The 21541-nt window shown below is 48.1% G+C and overlaps 1 protein-coding gene across 3 annotated transcripts in view; it reads left to right on the top strand.

Annotated features, from left to right (window-relative positions):
• The window catches only part of ZDHHC7 (zinc finger DHHC-type palmitoyltransferase 7), a 41140-nt gene that overhangs the window by 11703 nt on the left and 7896 nt on the right, over positions 1 to 21541 (top strand). For all 3 annotated transcript variants that reach the window (XM_009196964.3, XM_003917260.4, XM_009196965.4), the window contains exons 2-3: positions 7091 to 7176; positions 12812 to 13143. In XM_009196964.3, the coding sequence (XP_009195228.1) occupies positions 12829 to 13143 (315 nt within the window). In that variant the 5' untranslated portion in view covers positions 7091 to 7176; positions 12812 to 12828. The remainder of the gene's footprint in view (positions 1 to 7090; positions 7177 to 12811; positions 13144 to 21541) is intronic.

A 21541-nucleotide genomic window follows, 5' to 3' on the forward strand; every position in this document is an offset into this window, starting at 1 on the left:
TTTATCCATGCCACTGTGTGTTAATAGTTAATTTCTTTTTATTGCTGAATTGTATGGATGTACCACAGGTATCCATTCATCTACTGAAAGACATCTTGGTTGCTTTCACTTTTTAGTGAATATGAAGAAAGCTGCTATGAATATCCTGTGCAGGGTTTTGTGTGGATGTTAAATTTTCAAATCAGTTGGGAAAATGCCTAAGAGCGTGATTGCTGGATCTTATGGTAAGAGTATATTTAACTTTGTAAGAGACTGCTAAACTGTCTTCCAAAGTGGCTGTACCATTTTGTGTTCACATGAAAATAAAGGAGAATTCCTGTTGTTCAGTATCCTCGCCAGCAGTTGACCTGGTCAGTTGTTCTGATTGTAGCCATCCTCATACGCAGGTAGTGGTGCCTCATTGTCTTCATTAGCAATTCCTTAATGACATATGATGGTGGGCATCTTCATGTGCTGATTTTCCACTTGTATAACCTTGTTAGTAAGGTGTCTGTTCAGATCTTTTTGCTTATTTAAAAAATTGTGTTTGTTACTGTTGAGTTTTAAAAGTCCTTTCTGTATCCTTGGTATGAGTTCTTTATCAGATAAATGATTTACAAATATTTTCTTCCAGTTTGTGGCTTATCTTTTCATTCTCTGAACAGTTTTGTCTTTCACCTTTTGTCTTTCCTTCTCTAGAGCTTCATTCCCTGTGTCTGCAAACTTGGAATCTCTGTTTTTTTGTTTTGTTTTGTTTTTTGAGACAGAGTCTCACTCCTTTGCCCAGGTTGGAGTGCAGTGGTGCAATCTTGGCTCACTGCAACCTCTGCCTCCAAGGTTGAAGCGATTCTCCTGCCTCAGCCTCCCGAGTAGCTGGGATTACAGGCATGCGGCACCATGCCCGGCTAGTTTTTGTATTTTTAGTAAAGACAGAGTTTCACCATGTTGGCCAGGCTAGTCTTGAACTTCTCACCTCAGGTGATCCGCCTGCCTCGGTCTCCCAAAGTGCTGGGATTACAGGCACAAGCCACTGCACCTGGCCAAAATCTCATTCTTTAAAAACAGAAAACTATAGTGAGCCTGTATTGCTTTTGTAGTTGTAAGAAAAGGTAAAAAAAAAAAAAAAAAAAGTACAAAATTAGAAAAAGAAAATGGGACCAGTGTGGCAGGGCCTCTTAGCTTACGTACTGTTAGTCTGGTAACTTAATTGGCTTAACTAGGCATAAATTCTTAATTGTTTCCATTAAATCTAGTTTTGGGGCTATTGCAGGCTTTTTAAGAGTGTGGCATGGTCATACTAAAATGCCTCATGGTGGGACTTGCGTGGAGTTACAGGGACCCGGGGTTGAGACTCCGATAACTCATTGACTAATTGTCACTGTGGGTGACACTTTAATCCCATAGGTCCAAGGAGCTCCTCTGTAAAATGCGGAGACCAAGAACTTCTTGAGGATTGTCCTAAGCATTAAATCAGATGATATATGAGGGGAAGTTTAAAAAAAGATTTTCCTCCACTTTTGCCTCTAGCTACAGATGTTTGTCACTTAACAACAGTTTATAAAATTGGCTTCTTTAATTTTCTCACTACCCAGTCTCCCAGTCTTGTAACACTTACTGAAACTGTCAGCAAAAGGTACCCGCTAATCCCATTGGCCTCTCCCCTGGCTTATTTGGGGTTGTTGACTCCTCCAGCCTTCCTCATTTCCCTTCCCTCCTGCTTCCCTCAACTCCCTTCCCTGCCTTTCCTAGCTTCCTTCACTTAATGTCTCTGCTCCCCAGGTCCCAGCCTGGGGAGCTCATCCGGTCCCACTTTGGTCCCATTTTACCTGTCACCTCTGTGTTGGGGCCTCTCATTCTGGGTCAGAGCATTCGTTGTCTGCTTGCTGGTCAGCTTTGTGAGCTTGGCCCGTGGACACCTCAAATTCAGTGTGCCCCAGTCTTGGCACTCTCCCTGAGTCTGCAGCGCCCACGTCCCAAAAGAGTGTTCCCCCAGGGCACAAATGCTCCACGTCCCTCTTTGCTGTAGTCGCTGTGCTTCCCTCTGTTCTGTTCCATCAGTCTCTGTATTGCTTTTCTTTCTGTGACTGTCTCTCAGACGGTCCCCAGCCTCGGAAGAGGCCCTGCTGCCTAGGGCAGTGGGCTCCTGGTTGCCAGTCTTCCTTCTGCCAACCTAGTCTCACTTTGTTGCCAGTTGTCTTTTATTTTTAATTTTTGTTTATTTATTTTTGTGAGATGGGGGCTTGCTTTGTCGCCCAGGCTGGAGTGCAGTGGCGCAATCTTGGCTCACTGCAACCTCTGCCTCCTATGTTCAAGTGATTCTCCTGACTCAGCCTCCCAAGTAACTAGGATTACAGGCACGGGCCACCACGCCTGGCTAATTTTTGTATTTTTAGTAGAGATGGCGTTTTGTCGTGTTGGCCAGGCTGGTCTTGAACTCCTGACCTCAAGTGATCCACCCACCTCCTGAAGTGCTGGGATTACAGGCGTGAGCCACCGCGCCCGGCCCAGTTATCTTTTAAACCATCTGATTTACCTAAGGTCTGGTGCCTCCCTTTCCAGCAGAATGAAGTCCAGAATTCCAGGTTCCTTAGCATGGCATTCAGGCTGTGGGTCCAGTGGGCCTCAGGTTTGTCCTTCTGGTCACATTCCCCACCGGAATGCAGAATTCCCTTCTGCCTCTGCGCTGTCTCACAAGATTGTCCTCTCTTGTCCATATCTTGCTGGTCTGTTGGGGCCCACCCATGCTCTCTGTCGTCTTTATTGACACTTCCTCTGGTTCCTCCAGAAGTAGCTGTTTTCATCTCTCTCCCTGATCACACTTTGCTCCTGACTTGGGGAAAGCACTTTGCACATCAGATTCCCACCCCGCTGCTGTGTGCACTCTGCTCCTGTGGCTGAAGCTGTCTTTGGCTGCCTGTCCTTGGGGCCTTGCCCAGATATGTGCTTGGATGCCCACCCCCCAACTGCCCAACCTGATGTTTGAATTGAATGGACTGTTCATGGCAGGGGTTGAGTTTGTTTTGTATGCTTCTATTCTAAGACAGGTTTGCTTAATTCCATTTTTTATGGGGCCGAAGTGGGCGTATGAATAGTGAAGCAATGGCAAGTTTAAATAGTGTTTTAATATAAACACGAATACCAGACTGTAGGGTGGACATACTTAGCAGTGCAGTGGTAAAAATAATTATGTCTTGGTTCTTTTCTGTAGTCACTGATCACCAGAGAATACTGGTATCTTTTGTTTACTTGTTTTCAGTGTGTTCCTGAGAAATACATTTTCTGTTTATAGCCAAGGAAAAAAGTAAGGGCGAAGAGCTTAAGAAACTCGCTTGAAGTTACAGATACAAGTAAATCCAAGACAGGGTCTTGACTCAGGAATACAGGTTATCCAGGAAGAAGAGTGTCTCCACCACTTGCTGGGAGTTGCCTCGTGCCGCACCCTTGCACTTTCACACCTGCCATGCATGCCTGTGCTGGGTATTTTTTCTCCTACTCATGGTTTTAATTGAGGCATGATTAATTTACAGTGAAATGCACAATTTTATTTTATTTTATTTCATTTTATTTTAGAGACAGGGTCTTGCTCTGTTGCTCAGGTTGGAGTGCAGTGGCACAAACACGTCTCAGTGCAGCCTCGACCTCCAGAACTCAAGTGGTCCTCCTGCCTCAGTCTCCTGAGAAGCTGGGAGTACAGGCCCTGCCTGGCCAATTTTTTAAAAAGTTTTTTGTAGAGACAGGGTCTTGCCATGTTGCCTAGGCTAGTCTCGAACTCTTGGGCTCAAGCGATCCTGCCTTGGACTCCCAAGGCACTGGGATTATAGGTATGAGCCACTGTACCCAGCCCCACAATTTAAAGTATATAGTCAATTGGGTGTTTTTTAAACAGTGGATTGTATTTTGTTTTAACAAACGCATATGCCTGTGTCACCCACTTGTCTCTCAAGATACAGGCATGCCTCTCAACTTACAGTGTTACCTTGGCCCTCTCCACAGTCAGTTCTACTTGTGCTCAAATCCTTATTCTGATTTCTTTCTAAATAAACGAGTTTGCCTCATTTAGAATATCATACACATGGAATCACACTGTATATATTCTTCCATGTCTGGCTTTTTTCACTTAGCATAGTATTTTTGAGATGTAGCTATGTTGCTTGGATCAGGAATATTTTCCTGCTTTTTTGCTCAGAAGTCTGCCATTATGTGAATATACCAATGTTTGTTATCTATTTCCTATTGACGGGTTTGGGTTGTTTCCAGTTTGTGGGTATTATGAACAAAGCTGCTGTGAACAGTATCGGACAAGTTTTTGTGTTCATACTCATATTTATTTTTCTTGGGTAAATACCAGGAAGTTCTATCTCTGAGTCACAGGGTAGGTATTTGTTTAACTTTGAGAAAGTGCCAGACTGCTTTCCAAAGTGGTGGTTGTGTTGGTTACTGTTTTAAATTTATAAAATTAATTGGAGATTTGATCTCATTGTAGGAAATCTTTTGTAGACCTGATGCTTGTGATTCACAGTCCTGAATTTTAAACCAGTTTTCGATTTTAAGGCATTGCTAAGATAAGCTCATTGGCAAACAGTTCAAAATATTACTAAGCATTTCAAGTTTCTGGCTGGTGCATAGATATTTGAATAAAGTTACTATATATAAATACTGCATTTAGGCTGGGTGCGGTGGCTCACGCCTCTAATCCCAGAACTTTGGGAGGCTGAGGCGGGTGGATCACCTGAGATCAGGAGTTCGAGACCAGCCTGGCCAACATGGTGAAACCCCATCTCTACTAAACATACAAAAAATTAGCCGGGAGTGGTGATGTGCGCCTATAATCCCAGCTACTCGGGAGGCTGAGGCAGGAGAATTGCTTGAACCCGGGAGGTGGAGGTTGCAGTGAGCCAAGATCACGCCACTGCGCTCCAGTCTGCGCAAAGGAGTGAGACTCCGTCAAAAAAAAAAAAAAAAAAAGATTCAGAAGGGACTGAAAACTGGAGCTCTGTTGGGGAACCAGTGCTGTGTCAGTGTTTGTCTAGGGCCTGAGCAGCAGATTGAGGGAGAAGCGACCCTTGAGGGATCTTGTAGTGGGTGCGATGGGTGCAGGGACCTCCACAGAGCTGGCCCAGGTGGAGATGTGGCACACTGGGGCAGGAGACAGCGAGCCATCTCGGGTTATTGGGAAGCACCCCAGAATGTGTTTTCAGAAACTAGTCAGGGCTCTTGGTTTCAGACAACAGACAGCAGCTGAGGGTTGACTCAGGCAGAAAAAGCACTGTCGTGGAAGCATCTCAGCTACAGATGGAGCGGAGGAGCCAGGCAGCCGGCGCTGAAGCCAGAGTGAAACCTACCACAAGGAGATCTGCTTCGCCCTTTTCTCCCGGGTACCCCTTTGCTCAACCTCTGTTATTTGGAAGGTGGACCTCCTGACCTGATCCTCTAATTTTATTTTACATTCTCTCCTCAGGGTTTTCTCTCTGTCCTCTAGCTCTCCTCTCTGGGACATTTCTACTCTTTTGTCCAATTCTGTTTAAGAAAATTTAGAATCTATAGACTGTTGTATTTTCGTTGTTGAATAACCAGGAAGTTCTTAAACCGTTCCTCTTTTTGTTTCAGAGAACCAATCTCTTCTCTTATTTTGAAGAATATGAATTACACTTGTGCCTTGTGGACATTTTCTTCTCTGTGCATCGTGCGTGTTCTGGATTCTTACCCCTCATTTCTGTTTTGTGCTGTTTCATGAGCCATGTTTCGACTGACTTTTTTTTTTTTTTGAGACAGAGTCTTGCTCTGTCGCCCAGGCTGGAGTGCAGTGGCGCGATCTTGGCTCACTGCAACCTCCGCCTCGCGGGTTCAAGCAAATCTCTGCCACAGCCTCCCAAGTAGCTGGGGTTACAAGCGCCTACCACCACGCCCAGCTAATTTTTGTATCTTTAGTAGAGACGGGGTTTCACCATCTTGGCCAGGCTGGTCTTGAACTTCTGACCTTGTAATCCACCCGCATCAGCCTCCCAAAGTGCTGGGATTACAGGCGTGAGCCACTGCACCCGGCCTGGACTTTCTTTTTTTTTTTTAATGGAGCTATGACAAGCACTTGGAACCTCTCTGTCCGTGGTGGGGGGTTCCCTGTGGCCCTCGACTTTGGGAGGTCTGACAGTGAATCTGACCTGTTTCTTGGGTTTTCCCTACATCGCAGAGTCTTTAGACCTTTTTCTTGGGTCCTGTTAGTGCTAGAGAGGATTCCTTGACCCTCCCACCTGTCAGGGTTCGGGGAACCATGTGGGAGATACGCTCCGGGAGTCTCTGCTCTCATTGTATGGCCCTCACTGGGTTCCAGTGTCTTCCTTCATCTCCTCGCCCCTCCCACAGCAGGGCCTGCTGTTCCAGTCCGCCCCTCCTGCCACATGGGCTCTGTCTCTCTGTTCTGTGATTCCTTTAATGTGGCCAGTAAATCAGCTTATCTACAGTAGAGGTGCAGGCTAGCCAGATTTGGTCTGCCCTAGGGGATTTTTCTGGAGGGATTTTAGCTTATAGATCTGTATTTAATGCTGGGGCTAAAAGAGTAGGAGGGTAAATGGAAATATTTAAAATAAATTATTTGGTTTCCAGGATTGTGAATTTACCTAGTAATCAAAACTTAGAAGAGCAATGATTTCATACTTAAGGATAGTTGTGAGTGACAGAACTTGATGCGTCAAATGTTACGTTGCTTATATACACTCCAAAAATCATAACCTAAGAAATATGATACAACGTTTGTCATAAATCACTTTTTCTTTTTTTTTTTTTTTTTTTTTTTGAGACTGAGTCTGGCTCTGTCCCCCAGGCTGGAGTGCGGTGGCCGGATCTCAGCTCACTGCAAGCTCCGCCTCCCGGGTTCACGCCATTCTCCTGCCTCAGCCTCCCGAGTAGCTGGGACCACAGGCGCCCGCCACTTCGCCCGGCTAGTTTTTTGTATTTTTTAGTAGAGACGGGGTTTCACCTTGTTAGCCAGGATGGTCTCGATCTCCTGACCTCGTGATCCGCCCATCTCGGCCTCCCAAAGTGCTGGGATTACAGGCTTGAGCCACCGCGCCCGGCCATAAATCACTTTTTCTAATCAGATTTTATTCTCTTTCAGATCCGATCACATAGGACAGTATGCACCTTAAGATCCTGAAGAAAAGGCACAAAATGTTCAAGTGATGTTCAGAAATAATTTGTGAGGTAAGAGTATGATTATTTAGGGTCTAATCACTTTCCTTTCTCCCAGCTGACACTTGTATATTACTAAAAAGGTAACCTGTGCATGTGGCAAAGCAGAGGCGTGGTGCAAAGGCCGACAGACCTGCCTTCCTTTTCAGCCACGGCCTTCCTGTCCTAAAAGGAGGATGTGTCTGTGGAGGGGACGCCATGAATTGAATTGATGAGTTCTTGCCCAGTATTACAAGATGAGGGGAATACCCCGCTTTACACCTGAAATGGAAAGGGTTTTTTTTTTTTTTCTTTTGTTTTGGTTTTTTTTTGAGACGGAGTCTCGCTGTGTCACCCAGGCTGGAGTGCAGTGGCGTGATCTTGGCTCACTGCGACCTCTGCCTCCCAGGTTCAAGCGATTCTCCTGCCTCAGCTTCCTTAGTAGCTGGGATTACAGGCACCCACCGTCATGCCCGGCTAATTTTTGTATTTTTGGTAGAGATGGGGTTTCACTGTGTTGGCCAGGCTGGTCTTGAACTCCTGACCTCCAGTGATCCAACTGCCTCAGCCTCCCAAAGTGCTGGGATCACAGGCGTGAGCCACTGCGCCCGGCCTGAAATGAAAAGTTTTTGCTTGTGTGGTTGTCCCTTTAAATATGGAGATTTGTAGTGTTGCTTTTGGTGTTCTGGGAAATGGCTTTGTTTAATGTGCTGATAAAGAGCTTAGGTTCAGGAGTGTTGAGAAAATCCCATTAAATCGGCCCTTGGAGTAGAAAAGTGGTGCTGGGACATCTGTGTGACAGTGCCCAGTGTTTTCAGGGTTCCCTCAGAAACTGTCTTGAGTATGAAGTCAACAGCGGTTTTGGAATTCAGTGCAGAATAAGGCTGTGCCCTTACTCCTAAGGAGTGTGTGCATTTTAATACCGCATCTCAAATGGCTGAGCTGTTTGCTTTTAGATTAGGGTTCCACGTAAAGGAATGATTTCTTCATTTCTTCCCCTCCCTTCCTGTTGCATTACTCAAGTGTAAATACAGTGACTCAGAGATGCGAGTGCACTTTGTTACTGAGAGCTGTATTTGTCTAGCCTAACCTTGCGATATTTGTTTGTTGCTTTCTTGAAAATAAAGGGATTTTTGGATCTTATGTTATTTTCCTGTTGACTTCTAACGGATCTTATAGATAGGGCACTAAAGCCCTCAAGTGTTATACGTCACCCTAATATGTGCTTATGGGAACGTCCTGCCATGGCCAGTGTTCGGTGTCTGTGGGCGCTCTCCTTACACAGCGGTGCCTGCCCATCCGCACCCCCAGGTCAGACATGGAGCCACAGCAGCATCTTGCACTCCATGGAGGTCTCACTACGACCTGAACTGGGAAGGCAGAGCTGAGCTGGCTCAGGTGTCACATGTCTGCCTTTAGAAGACTTTCAAGGGGCCCTGCTTTCTGGAGAGAGCTCAGACTGCCCAAACATTGCGCTCTGACAAAAGTATAGCTTGTTTTACTGCCTGGCAAGCACCCTTCCTTTTCTGATGGAATGTGTCCTATTAGAGAAGTCAACATAAAGCAAAACGGTTCTGGTCAGAGGAATTTTTCAGCTTACGGCCTTGATGTACCCAGGCCCACAGATATGATTCACCAAGAAACTTAGATGGAAATCAGCAGGAGGTGATTGGAATCTGAGAGAGGGACTGCTTGCTTTTTGTTGCGTCTGCCTTTTAGCAAACATGCCCGTGCTGTGCGCCAGACAGCATGCAAGGCACAAGGGGAACAGAGCGGGAGGAGACCCAGACCGCCCTGGAGGGGCTGACATCAGGCAGGGAGGTGGAACCTGCAAGAGCTCTTGGGTAGCAAGTGGTAAGTACCCGGGAGGGAGAGCTGGTGAGCGTGCCCAGGGCTTCAGCAGAGGCAGAGAGACTTCCAGGTGCTTTCGCAGCCCCTGACAGTCAGGCTTTTACTAGCGGTGCAGGCAGAAGCAGTTTCAGCCTTCATGTCCAGATGGTCACATCTGATGTCTAGAGACCCCTTCACAAATTGCTCCTCAGAAGAAAGAGAACTCCCTTTTCAGGGTGGCTTGCCTAGAAGAGAGAAAAGTTAGGCTCTGCAGGTGAATGGGGTTTATGTAGAGGAAATGGGCGCTGCAAAGGTGTTTGCAGGGGATGTTGAGCAGACAGATCCGGAAGACGTCGGTTCAGAAAATGCTGAAGGAATGGCTGGCTAAGGGGTCCATCCAAATTCGTTTGATCTCTAGTTTCTTCTATTTCACTTAAATGCTTATTTAAAAAATTTTTTAAATTAAAACAATTTTTTTGACACTGGATCTTACTCTGTTGACCAGGCTGGAATGCAGTGGTGGGATCGTGGCTCTCTGTAGCCTCAACCTGCCAGGCTCAAGCGATCCTGCCACCTCAGTCTCCTACACATCTAGGGGTACAGGTGCGTGCCACCACACCTGACTAATGAAAAAAAAAAATTTTTTTTTATAGAGATTGGGTCTTCACATGTTGCTCAGGCCAGTCTCAAACTCCTGGGCTCAAGAGATCCTCCTACCTTGGCCTCCCAAAGTGCTGAGATGACAGGTGTAAGCCACCACACTTGGCCTTAAGCATTTATTTATTTATTTTTATTTTTTGAGACAGGGTCTCTCTGCCACCCTGGCTGGAGTGCAGTGGCATGATCATGGCTCATTGCAGCCTCAACCTCCCAGGCTCAAGCAGTCTTCCCACCTTCCTAGTAGGTGGGACTACAGCGCAAGCCACCATGCCTGGCTAATTTTTATTTTCTGTAGAGATGAGGTCTTACTCTGGTGCCCAGGCTGATCTCAAACTCCTGGGCTCAAATGATCCTTCTGCCTCAGTCTCCCAAAGTGCTGGGGTTACAGATGTGAGCCACTGCACCCAGCCTTAAACATTTTTTAAAGCTGCTTTTATCTGATTGAAAAATAGGGCTATTTTACTGACTTTGGAAAACAATTTCATTTTGCTCTGGTACCAGTCAGCATTTTTGTATCGAGAGGAAATTTTGTAAAGTATTTGGCGAATGAACCCTCACCACATGTTCATTCGGCAAATGTTTTCATAATTGCTGTGTTCCAGTTGCATTTAAGAAAAGAAAAAGTTGGCCGGGCGCGGTGGCTCAAGCCTGTAATCCCAGCACTTTGGGAGGCCGAGACGGGCGGATCACAAGGTCAGGAGATCGGACCATCCTGGCTAACCCGGTGAAACCCCGTCTCTACTAAAAAATACAAAAAACTAGCCGGGCGAGGTGGCGGGCGCCTGTAGTCCCAGCTACTCTGGAGGCTGAGGCAGGAGAATGGCGTGAACCCGGGAGGCGGAGCTTGCAGTGAGCTGAGATCCGGCCACTGCACTCCAGCCTGGGCGACAGAGCGAGACTCCGTCTCAAAAAAAAAAAAAGAAAAGAAAAAGTCACACCCAGATTTGAAAAACAGCACCCAGTGCTGTTACTCAGTTGTAGTGGCCTGACCTCTGAGAACATTCTTATTACTCTCCTTTATTCGCATTTCAGAAGCCACGGTTTCTGCACTCTGCCTGCTTAAAGCATGAGGAGTGCTCCTGCTCTGAGAAAGTGCCAGGGTCAGTTCGTTAAAATATTTGTCAGTGTTTTCTCCCCATGGGAAAGCTAAGGCGAAATTGACTGTCTCTTCCTTTCCCTGGCTCTTTATCTGTGATATTACAGCTCTCAGAGCAAACACCGATAAGAGAAGGGTGTGCAATCGAAGAAGCAGTCAAAATAGTTACCAGGAAAAGTGCACTTTTTTCTTTTTCTTCCTGGAGAGGGAGTCTTGCTCTGTCACTAGGCTAGAGTGCAGTGGTGCAATCTCAGCTCACTGCAACCTCCACCCGCCTGGGTTCAAGCGATTCTTCTGCCTCAGCCTCCCAAGTAGCTGGGATTACAGGCGCCTGCCACTGTGCCCGACTAATTTTTGTATTTTTAGTAGAGACAGGGTTTCACCATCTTGGCCATGCTGGTCTTGAACTTGTAACCTTGTGATCCACCCGCCTTGGCGTCCGAAAGTGCTGGGGTTACAGGTGTGAGCCACTGCACCTGGCCCACTTTTTTCTTTCTTTATTTTTTTTTTCTTTATTTTTTTTTTTGAGACTGAGTCTCGCTCTTTTGCCCAGGCTGGAGTGCAGTGGCGTGATCTCGGCTCACTGCAGCCTCTGCCTCCCGGGTTCAAGCGATTCTCCCGCCTCAGCCTCCTGAGTAGCTGGGATTACAGGCGCGTGACACCACACCCGGCTAGTTTTTGTATTTTTAGTAGAGACGGGGTTTCACCATGTTGGGCAGGCTGGTCTCAAACTCCTGACCCGAAGTGATCCACCTGCCTCAGCCTCCCAAAATGCTGGGCTTATAGGCGTGAGCCACTGTGCCTGTTCCCACTTTTCTCTTTAGTTTCTTTAGATCTTGTATGTTCTTAGAAATCAGATGCTATGGGGAATAGGTTAGAAGTGTCAAAAGGATGGCTTGCAAAAGAATGGATTAATAAATGAAGGAAAGGCTGGGCATGGTGGCTCTTATCTGTAATCCCAGGACTCTGGAAGGCTGAGGCAGGAAGATTGAGCCCAGGAGTTCCAGAGCAGCCCAGGCAACATAGTGAGACCTCGTCTGTGAGCTGTGATTGTGGCACTGCACTCCAGCTTGGGCAACAGAGGGAGACTGTGTTCCCAAAAATAACAAAAACAGGAAACTTTTAGAAGATTAAAATAGAGGCTGGGTGCGGTGGCTCACGCCTGTAATCCCAGCAATTTGGGAGGCTGAGGTGGGTAGATCACCTGAGGTCAGGAGTTTGAGACCAGCCTGGCCAATATGGTGAAACTCCATCTCTGCTAAAAATACAAAAAAATTAGCCGGGCGTGGTGGCAGGCGCCTGTGATCCCAGCTACTCAGGAGGCTGAGGCAGGAGAATCACTTGAACCCGGGAGATGGAGGTTGCAGTGAGCCAAGATCGCGCCACTGCACTCCAGCCTGGGCAACAGAATGAGACTCGGTTTCAAAAAAAAAAAAAGATTAAAATAAAGATGAAGGGCATTCTAGAAGCAGGATAGAGTGTCAAGGAACAGAGATATAAAAATGGGAGCCTGCTCCAAAAACATCACAGAGAAGTGAGGATAAACTGAGAATCAAATTGAGAAGAAACAGGTAAGACCGATGAGGTCAGTGTGTATGAGGCGGTGTAAAGATGAATAGAGAACCAGTGACTTACTTGTCGTTCTTTCATCGTGCTGTTTGCTAAAGTCTGTGCTGGGTGCCTGCTTGGGAGCACTGAGGCGAGCTGCTGAGCAGAGGAGGGACAGGTGGGGCTGGGGAGCGAGTGCAGCAGTGATACAGCAGAGCTCCTCTCCACCCTGCCGGGGAACCTGGTGCTGGGACTTCGCGTCTAGCTTGTGCTTTCCATAATCTTTGTGGCCACGGCTGGCATGTTTTGTTGTATGTAGGCATAACCTGTACTGTGGGACTCACTGTGTTGTAGTAAAGCAATCAATAAAGTCAGAGATTTAAAAATTTAGATCTTATTATGTTCTTCTTTCCCACTGTGTGTATTTAGACTAACTTTATGAAATGGCCAAGGACCAACCATAACACATCATATTTAAGGTATAGCTTGTGAGCTTTTCGAGCCTCACCAGCTCTGTGTCGTCTCCCTCCCCAGGGTGCGTCAGGGAAATCATGCAGCCATCAGGACACAGGCTCCGGGACGTCGAGCATCATCCTCTCCTGGCTGAAAATGACAACTATGACTCTTCATCATCCTCCTCCTCCGAGGCTGACGTGGCTGACCGGGTCTGGTTCATCCGTGATGGCTGTGGCATGATCTGTGCTGTCATGACGTGGCTTCTGGTTGCCTATGCAGACTTCGTGGTGACTTTCGTCATGCTGCTGCCTTCCAAAGACTTCTGGTACTCTGTGGTCAATGGGGTCATCTTTAACTGCTTGGCCGTGCTTGCCCTGTCGTCCCACCTGAGAACCATGCTCACCGACCCTGTGAGTACTGGCTGCCTCGCTGGGTGGCTCTCTTGTGTCTGGTCTAGTGTCACACACAGACCATGTGGTGAATGACCTCAGGTTTTTATTAATTCCTGGACACAAGCTTCTAGCCTCTTCCATGTCATAACTGGAGAAGAAACATTGCTTAAATAGTAGTGATATCATGGTATGCTGATGGAATGTATTAGCCCATTGTGCTAATTTTTTTCTTTTCTTTCTTTTTTTTTTTCTTCTTCTTTGAGACGGAGTCTCGCTCTATTGCCCAGGCTGGAGTGCAGTGGTGTAACTATGGCTCACTGCAACCTCTGCCTCCCAGGTTCAATTGAGTCTTGTGCCTCAGCCTCCTGAGTAGCTGGGATTACAGACAAGCACAACCACACCCAGTGCTAAATTTATTTATTTATTTATTTTGGAGATGGCATTTCGCTCTGTCTCCCAGCCTGGAGTACAGTGATACAATCTTGGCTCACTACAACCTCTGCCTCCTGGTTTCAAGCGATTCTCCTACCTCAGCTTCCTCAGTAGCTGGGATCACAGGTGCGCACCCCCATGCCCGGCTAATTTTTTTGTATTTTTAGTAGAGACAGGGTTTCACCATGTTTGCCAGGCTGGTCTCAAACTCCTGACACCTCAGGTGATCCACCCGCCTCCGTCTCCCAGAGTGCTGGGATTACACGCATGAGCCACCACACCCGGCCTGTGTTAGGTAATTTTTAAAATGCCTTCTAGTTTAAATATTTTGTTTTTCCCAAGGACAGACTGAAAGCTGGGAAGCCTGGGTTCTAGATGTCACCACTTTACCAGTCTTTTCAGTTGTCATTTGACTGTAAGCAACTATGTGAACTTCACTGAGCTAGAAAGTTAGATATTTTTCCTAAGTTCTTTCTAGCTCTGTAGTTCTCTCGTTGTCGTGTCTCAGCTAAATCCTGAAGCAAACGTTGTGTTCAACCAGCTGGTAAAAGGTAAAGGCTCAACCTGCCTGAAAAGCAGGGAGGAAGGATTCTATAATTAGCAGTGTGCTCAGGTGTGGCTGACCTGTTGGAGGAAGCAGTGCACAGGGACAGATTGACATGGGTGTGGAACAAGAAAGATGGACTGAGCTCATTTTGGGAGCAGATTCCCTTTAGGCTGAGAATAAACATAGGCCAGACCTAGCACAGTGAAATACACCCAGTTCCTGACGTCTTGCAGGCCACCAGGTTCAGCTTACACCTGGGCTTTGAGGCTGTTCCTGAGTTTTGAGACATCCTTCAATCAGGGAACAGCATTCGGGCCGATTGCACAGATCTTTGCAGCTCAGCCATCCGTCACCTGTAGTCAGTGAGTTCCAGGCTCCCCGCAGAGCTCGGAGGAGACGCCCAGCAGCTGCAGGCGTGCGAGGCCAGGTATAACAGTCAGTAGATTTTCATTTGAAAAAAGTTCTTTCCACTGCTTTAAAACCGTAGTTTTAAACCATAATATAGGGACTCCCCATTTGTCAATGTAAAATCTACTGGGCTATCATCTATTTCTAAGCTTTCTCTAAAGAAGGTACCCAGAAGTTAATAAAATTAGGACTTTTTTTTTTTTTTTTTTTTTTTGAGATGGAGTTTTGCTCTTATTGTCCAGGCTGGAGCGCAATGAACGATCTTGGCTCACTACAACCTCTGCCTCCTGGGTTCAACTGTTCTCCTGCCTCAGATCCCTGAGTAGCTAGGATTACAGACATGTACCACCATGTCCGGCTAATTTTGTATATTTAGTAGAGACAGGTTTCATCATGTTGGTCAGGCTGGTCTTGAACTCCTGACCTCAGGTGGTCCACCCACCTCAGCCTCCCAAAGTGCTGAGATTACAAGCGTGAGCCATCATGCCTGATGAGGACTCTTTTTTGAGGATAAACTGCAATCGATGAGCTCACAGAATGTGGTCTACATGTGGCTTTATCTGTCTTTGCTTTATCTGAATTATTCAGGGTTTGGATGTACATTGTTTACTTTCTTCTGTTTTACTAGGAGAGGTCGTGGGCAGCTGTCCTGGGAGTGGAACAGTATTACAGGCCCAACCCAGTGGGCAGCTGGGGGGTGGTACCTTGGGGACAAACTTGGAAGCAAAGTCTGCCAGTGGCTTTGTAGCCTGATCTGACGGTGGAGTCTTTGACCATTACCGAGTCTCTTCTCTGACGGGTTTGTGCCTTCAGAGAATTAAAGGCGGTGTCATCATTTCCTTTTACGCAGCAAGTCTCCCTCTAGGAGCCAGACCCCGCTCCTGATCCCTGTGGGTCTCTGCCCTCTCCTTCCTTGGCTGCAGCAAAACTCCTTGCTTGTTGCCCAAGCAAAGTGCCCAGGCACTTTGACTAAGGAGAGGGCCAGCTACAGGGCCAGGTCCAGCTCAGCGATTTTTACTGGAATATTGCCTTGTAGGAAAAATCCAGTGACTTCTGACCATCTGCCCACACAGTGAAAACTGGGCTGGACCCAACCCTTGTGGGCAGTTGTGGTGAGGGAACCGAGTCTGTGCAAAGCCTCCTGCTTGTGAGTGTGGGGTGGGATACGGGGGAGGGTCAGCCTGGCTGGGACTCCTCAGCAGTTTGCCCCTTTCTCCTCTGCACTTGGACTCTACAGCTACTCAGCAGTCCAGCTCCTGCTCCTGGGGAAAAGGCCCCAGAAGCCTGGAGAACTGGAGGCAGCCAGGAAGTCGGGGTAGAAGGTGTGTGCAAGGGCATGCTGCCGCCCTGGTGGGCAGATTTCTTTTGCTTGTCGTATTACTGCAGAGAATGTTGAATGGAACATTCTGAGGGAGAAGTTGGAGATCTTGGATGTCAGGGGTGTTTTGATTGAGATTTAATTCATATAGCACTAAATCCATCCTTGTGTCTAGTCTGTGGTGTTTAGTGCATCCACAGAGTGTCCAACCATCACCTAGTCGGTTTTAGGACATTTTTTATCACCTCAGAAAGGAACCCCACACCCCTTAGCCATCACTTCCCAGCCCCCTCCCCTGCCAATGCCCTCTGCCCCTGGCAACCACTCATCTGCTGTCTCTGTGGAATTTGCCTGTTCAGGGACTTTCATAGTCATCTCATCTGTAACCTTTTGTGCCTGGCTTTCACTAGGCATTGTGTTTTCAGGGTCCGTCATGCTGTGGCATGATCAGTGCTTCGTTTGGTTTAGGGCTGAATAATATTCCATGCTTTGGCCGGACCTGTCTCGCTTATAACCGTCGTTAGTTGATGGGCATTTGGGCAAGTTCCGCTTTTCGGCTGTTACGAATCATGCTGCTCTGAACAGCCATGTGTAAGTTTTTGTGTGGATGCATGTTTCATTTCTCTTGGGTATATACCTAGGAGTGGAGTCGCTGGGACATATGGTGACTCTATGTTTGACTTTTTGTGGAACTGCCAAGTATTCTCTAAAGTGTCTGGGGGAAAAAAAGAAAAAGGGGAAAAAAAATTGTGGGGAAGGGAATGAAAAAAAAAAAAAACCCAAACACCGAAGCGTCCACACCGTTTTACATTCCCACCTGCAGTGTGTCCGCGTCTTCAACACATTATTGCCCTTCTTTTGTGATGCCGTATCTGTCTTTGCTGTGTATCTCCCTAATGACCAACGATGTTGAGCATCATTTCATGTGCTTGTTGGTCATTTGTGTGTCTTCTTTGGAGGAATGTCTGCTTGAGTCCTTTGTCTATTTGGATGTCACTGTTTAACCCATGTCACATATTAGGACTCTGGTGACAAGTGACAGAAACCGCCAGGAGTCACTGTAAATGAAACCAAGGAAGGGGGAGTATGCAGAGCCCCAGGGCAAGGACGCCTTTGGCTGCTGGCAGGCTGTGGAGTGGAAGGTGGACAGAGGGGAGAGGCTGGCAGCTGCCCTCAGGCTTTGTCTGAGTCGTGGCTTTCCTGCTGCCCAGGGAAGAAGGGCAGTCCCCAGAGCAGGTGGAGTGGCAGTCACTGATGTCTAGCTCTACTGTTCTGAAGGGGAGAGTGGGCATGGCCCAGGAGGGTCAGGTGTCATCTCTGTCTTCCCAGTGGGGAGTTGATTTCTTCTGTCCACAGATCATGTCTTTACCCTACCAGGGTCCAGTCCAGGCTGAACTAGAACCATCACATCACCTCTGAACTGAACAGTTAAGGGGTTGGGGCAGATACCCCAGTGGGACTTCATGTCATTTTTCTAAACCAATAGGACCAATCCTTGCTGGGATTGGCCTGGGTTTGTATTGTCACTTGAGGAAAGTCACTGGTGCTTTGAGTGGGGCGTGGAGGGGAAGATGGGGTCGGAGGCCTGCTGATAGAGCAATGAACCCTGCTGTGGAAGGATGCGACTTTGATCCCAAGCTTCACTTTAGGATCGTGAGAGGGCTGGGAGGGAGGAAGGCCACCCACGGCCCCGGGCCCCGCATCCCTTCACCTGATGGAGCCTGTGTCTTCAGTGCCAGCCCCGTGGATGCCCGTGAGCCTTCTCGGCAGCTGTGCGAGTGCCTTCCAGAGGTACCCTTCATGGGGCCTCGGCTGCCGTCCAGGAGCTCCGCCAAAAGCATGCTTTCCTCCCACCCTCACAGCAGTGCTGGGACGTAGGCGGAACATCCGTGTGAGAACATGAGACCTCACTGCCAGTAAGAGGCCAGGCTGGGATTTGAACCAGGTTGTCTGTCTCCAGAGCCCCGGCCTTGACAATTTCACTTCTTATGGGAAATTCCAAATGTGCACGGTAGGAAGAAAAGAGCACTCCGCCTTGAGCTTGTCACCACCTCACAGGGTGGCCTCGCCCTTGCTGTTCCCTGCCCAGATAACCCACCTAAATCTCACTCATTCTTTCGTTTCATTTGTAAATGTGTGTATCTTTTAAAAGGGCTCTTTGTAAAAATATAACTTCAATACTGGTAGCTCATGTAAAGCAATACAATATTTAATACCATCTATCCTGTTAGAGTTCAGCTTCCCTCAATTGTCTCAATTTTTTTTGAGACAGAGTCTCACTCTGTTGCCCAGGCTGGAGTGCAATGGCCCAATCTCGGCTCATTGCAACAGTCACCTCCTGGGTTCAAGCGATTCTGTCACCTCAGCCTCCTGAGTAGCTGGGATTACAGGTGCGTGACACCACACCCAGTTAATTTTTGTATTTTTAGTAGAGACGGGGTTTCACCATGTTGGTCAGGCTGGTCTTGAACTCCTGACCTCAAGTGATCCGCCTGCCTCGGCCTCCCAAAGTGCTGGGATTATAGGTGTGAGCCACCGTGACTGGCCTGTCTCAATTCTAATTTTTTTCCCTTGAATCAGGATCCAAATAAGGATCCACACAATGTGATTGGTTTATATGTCTATAACATCTCTTTTAATTAATTTGTGTGGTTGCTGCAATCTCTTTTTTTCTCTTGGGGTTTAAGATGAAGAAACACAGTTCTTTGTTTGCAGTTGACATCCCTGTACTGGGTTTTGACATGTTCCTCCTCCCCAGCATTTTCCATAAATTAGGAGGCAGATCCACAGGCCCGGCCCCATTCTTACCTGCCCCTTAGTTAGGCCCTGGGGATCCAGAATGCATGACAGGGAGCTGGGGTGGAGAGCAGTGGAGAGAGGACAGGAAGCATGCTCTGCAAAGCCTAACTGCCCTGGAAGGGCGAGGTGGCAGTGTGTGCCTTGCCCGGGCCTGACTGGCTGCTTTGTCTCATCAGGGCAGACTGGAAGTGGGATATGGGCAGGGGCACCATGAGAGGGAACAGCCAATCAGGGAGCACCTCTGAAGGGAGGCAGCCAGGTGTTTGGGGTGGGAGGAAGGAGCCTGAAGGCATCCTATGGCCTGGAGCCTGTGGTCAGTCCCACAGGAAGATGGGCGGGAAACATTCAAGAAGTGTTTTAGAAAAAACCTCCCGAAAATGGTTAAAATGGGAACTGAGGAATGTGCTCAATTACCTGGAAGGTTTGTTCTGGTGGGAAGAAGAACGCCCCATGGGTGCAGAGGAGACGGTGCTCCAGCCCCTGCGGCTGTTGTCATGGGCACATCCTGGCAAGGCCCTTTGAGATGGTGCAGCCATGCACACCCCCTCTGCATATGGTCTCTGTTTCTGTCAAACCACACCTCGAAAGGCTTAGGATGAAAATGTAAGTGATAGACTTGGGGCCTCAGGTGGATGGAACCCCTCCATGAAATCCCCAGGAGACCATGCCCGTGAAGAGTTTCATTGTCTGCCTGGGTTCGCTGTCTGTCAGGGTTCTGAGCAACAAAAAGGAATCCCTGGACCCAGCAAGTGCCTGAAATCCCACAGCCTCAGGTCCCTGAGGATCACCCAGTGCGTACTTGGCTACCCCTTCGAAATGCCTTTCCTTGCTCATAAGTGACCAAAAACCGGGGTAGCGTTGGGGTGGCCACTTTCCAGAAGTATCGTGCCACATCGTATCATATTTGCTGCTGCGGGAAAGTGCATGCATGGCTCATAAAATTACGGTGTTTGCAGTTTTAAAATCTGGCCCATTTCCTCTTATTGAGGAGATTTATAACACTCAGCTGTCACCTGAGGCATATATGCAACATTGTGGGATTTTATAAATCAAAGCAGTGTTAAGATCCCTAGATTGCTGGAGGAAAGTTGATTAAAGACTCCAGGCCGGGTGTGGTGGCTCATACCCGTAATCCTAGCACTTTGGAAGGCTGAGGCGGTTGGATCACCTGAGGTCAGGAGTTCGAGACCAGCCTGGCCAACATGGCGAAACCCTGTCTCAACTAAAGATACAAAAAATTAGGCGGGTGTGGTAGTGGGTGCCTGTAATCCCAGCTACTTGGTAGGCTGAGTCAGGAGAATCGCTTGAACCCTGGAAGCAGAGGTTGCAACGAGCCAGGATCACGCCACTGCACTCCAGCCTGGGCAACAGAGCGAGACTCTGTCTCAAAGCAATAACAATAACAAAAGACTCCAAATTGTGGAATGTAATTTTTTTGGGGGGTAGGGGTGGGGGGTTACAGAGTCTCGCTCTGTGGCCCAGGCTGGAGTGCAGTGGCACAATCTCAGCTCACTGCAACTTCCACCTCCTGGGTTTTCTGCCTCACCCTCCCGAGTAGCTGGGATATTACAGGTGCCCACCACCACGCCCAGCTAATTTTTGTATTTTTAGTAGAGATGGGGTTTTGCCATCTTGGCCAGGCTCGTCTTCAACTCCTAACCTCTTGATCCACCCACCTCAGCCTCCCAAAGTTCTGGGATTACAGACGTGAGCCACCGTGCCCGGCCAGTAAAATGTTTTACTGATTCTGATTTAAGTTTTCAAAGATGAGTTTAAACCCTTTTCTAACAGTGTGTTAGGAAACACTTTGATTTTGACCAAAACAGCTTCCCCATATTAGGGCCACGGGACTGACGGGGCCTTGTTTGGAGGAAGTAAACTTCGGGGGAGGTTTGGGCAGTGAACGCTCACATTTGCCCTGCAGCCCCTCTTGGGGCCCCCTCCCTGTGCTGCCCGAGGCTCTAGCTCTGGCCCATTGTGAGCCCTGAATCCAGAGGGCCGCAGTCTCTGGCTCTGCAGGGCGCTCACCTGCTGAACTTTCTAAAATTTGGATGTCAACCCTCACCCTGCAGAGATTCCGATCTGTGGCTCCCGAGCCCAGCCAGGCACTTGCATTTTAAGGAGCTCCAGCAGGGCCATTTGCTGTTGGCAGAGCCCTTCACCACATCTGCCATCTCCCAGGCTGTTAGCTCCCACCTTCCATTTGCACCCCACCTATATCCCCTGTCTTTGCACAACCACTGCAGCCCTGACTGCTGTTCCCAATGTCTGTGGGTCTCATTCTCCAGACCTGTGATTTCTACGTGAAATGCAGACTCTGGGCTAAGAAGCAGACACAAGGCCTTGTTCCTCTTCTTGAGGCATTGGAACCCCCCAGGCAGGTCTGCCTATCTTATTCCACCCCACCACAGCTCCCAGAATTGTCTCCCACAAGCATGGTTTTGATATATCTCCACTGCCCAAAGAACAAAGCCTTTGCTGTTGCAGCCAGCTCCGGCCTCACCTTCCCTACATCGGTCCTCGTTGACGTGGTGCTGGTAGGGTGACTCGTGGCTTTCGGCTCTGCCCCTTACCATCAGCTCACGACCTCCCCGACTCCTCCTTCCACTGCTTTGCTATCGCTCGTCTTGTCCAGCTCCTCTGGCACTTGGGGCACAGATGGATGCACGTTCGAGTTTCTGGTGCTGCTCCCGCTGGGCGGCCTCGTTGCCAGACATGAATCGGGTCAGGTGGTCTGGGCTGCCACCTCCAGGTTTGTGTGTGAATGCCTTTGAGGAAGTTGGCCAAGAGACAAAAGTATCACGTCACTTTAGCAACACGAAGTTAAAGTCCTTTTTGAGATTGTTTTGTTCCTTGTTCCCCGACTGCCCGATAAGCAAACTCTGGGCAGTGCTTGTCAGTTACCTCCCCAT

Source organism: Papio anubis, chromosome 18 (assembly GCF_008728515.1).
Source record: "Papio anubis isolate 15944 chromosome 18, Panubis1.0, whole genome shotgun sequence".
NCBI classification, from domain to species: domain Eukaryota; kingdom Metazoa; phylum Chordata; class Mammalia; order Primates; family Cercopithecidae; genus Papio; species Papio anubis.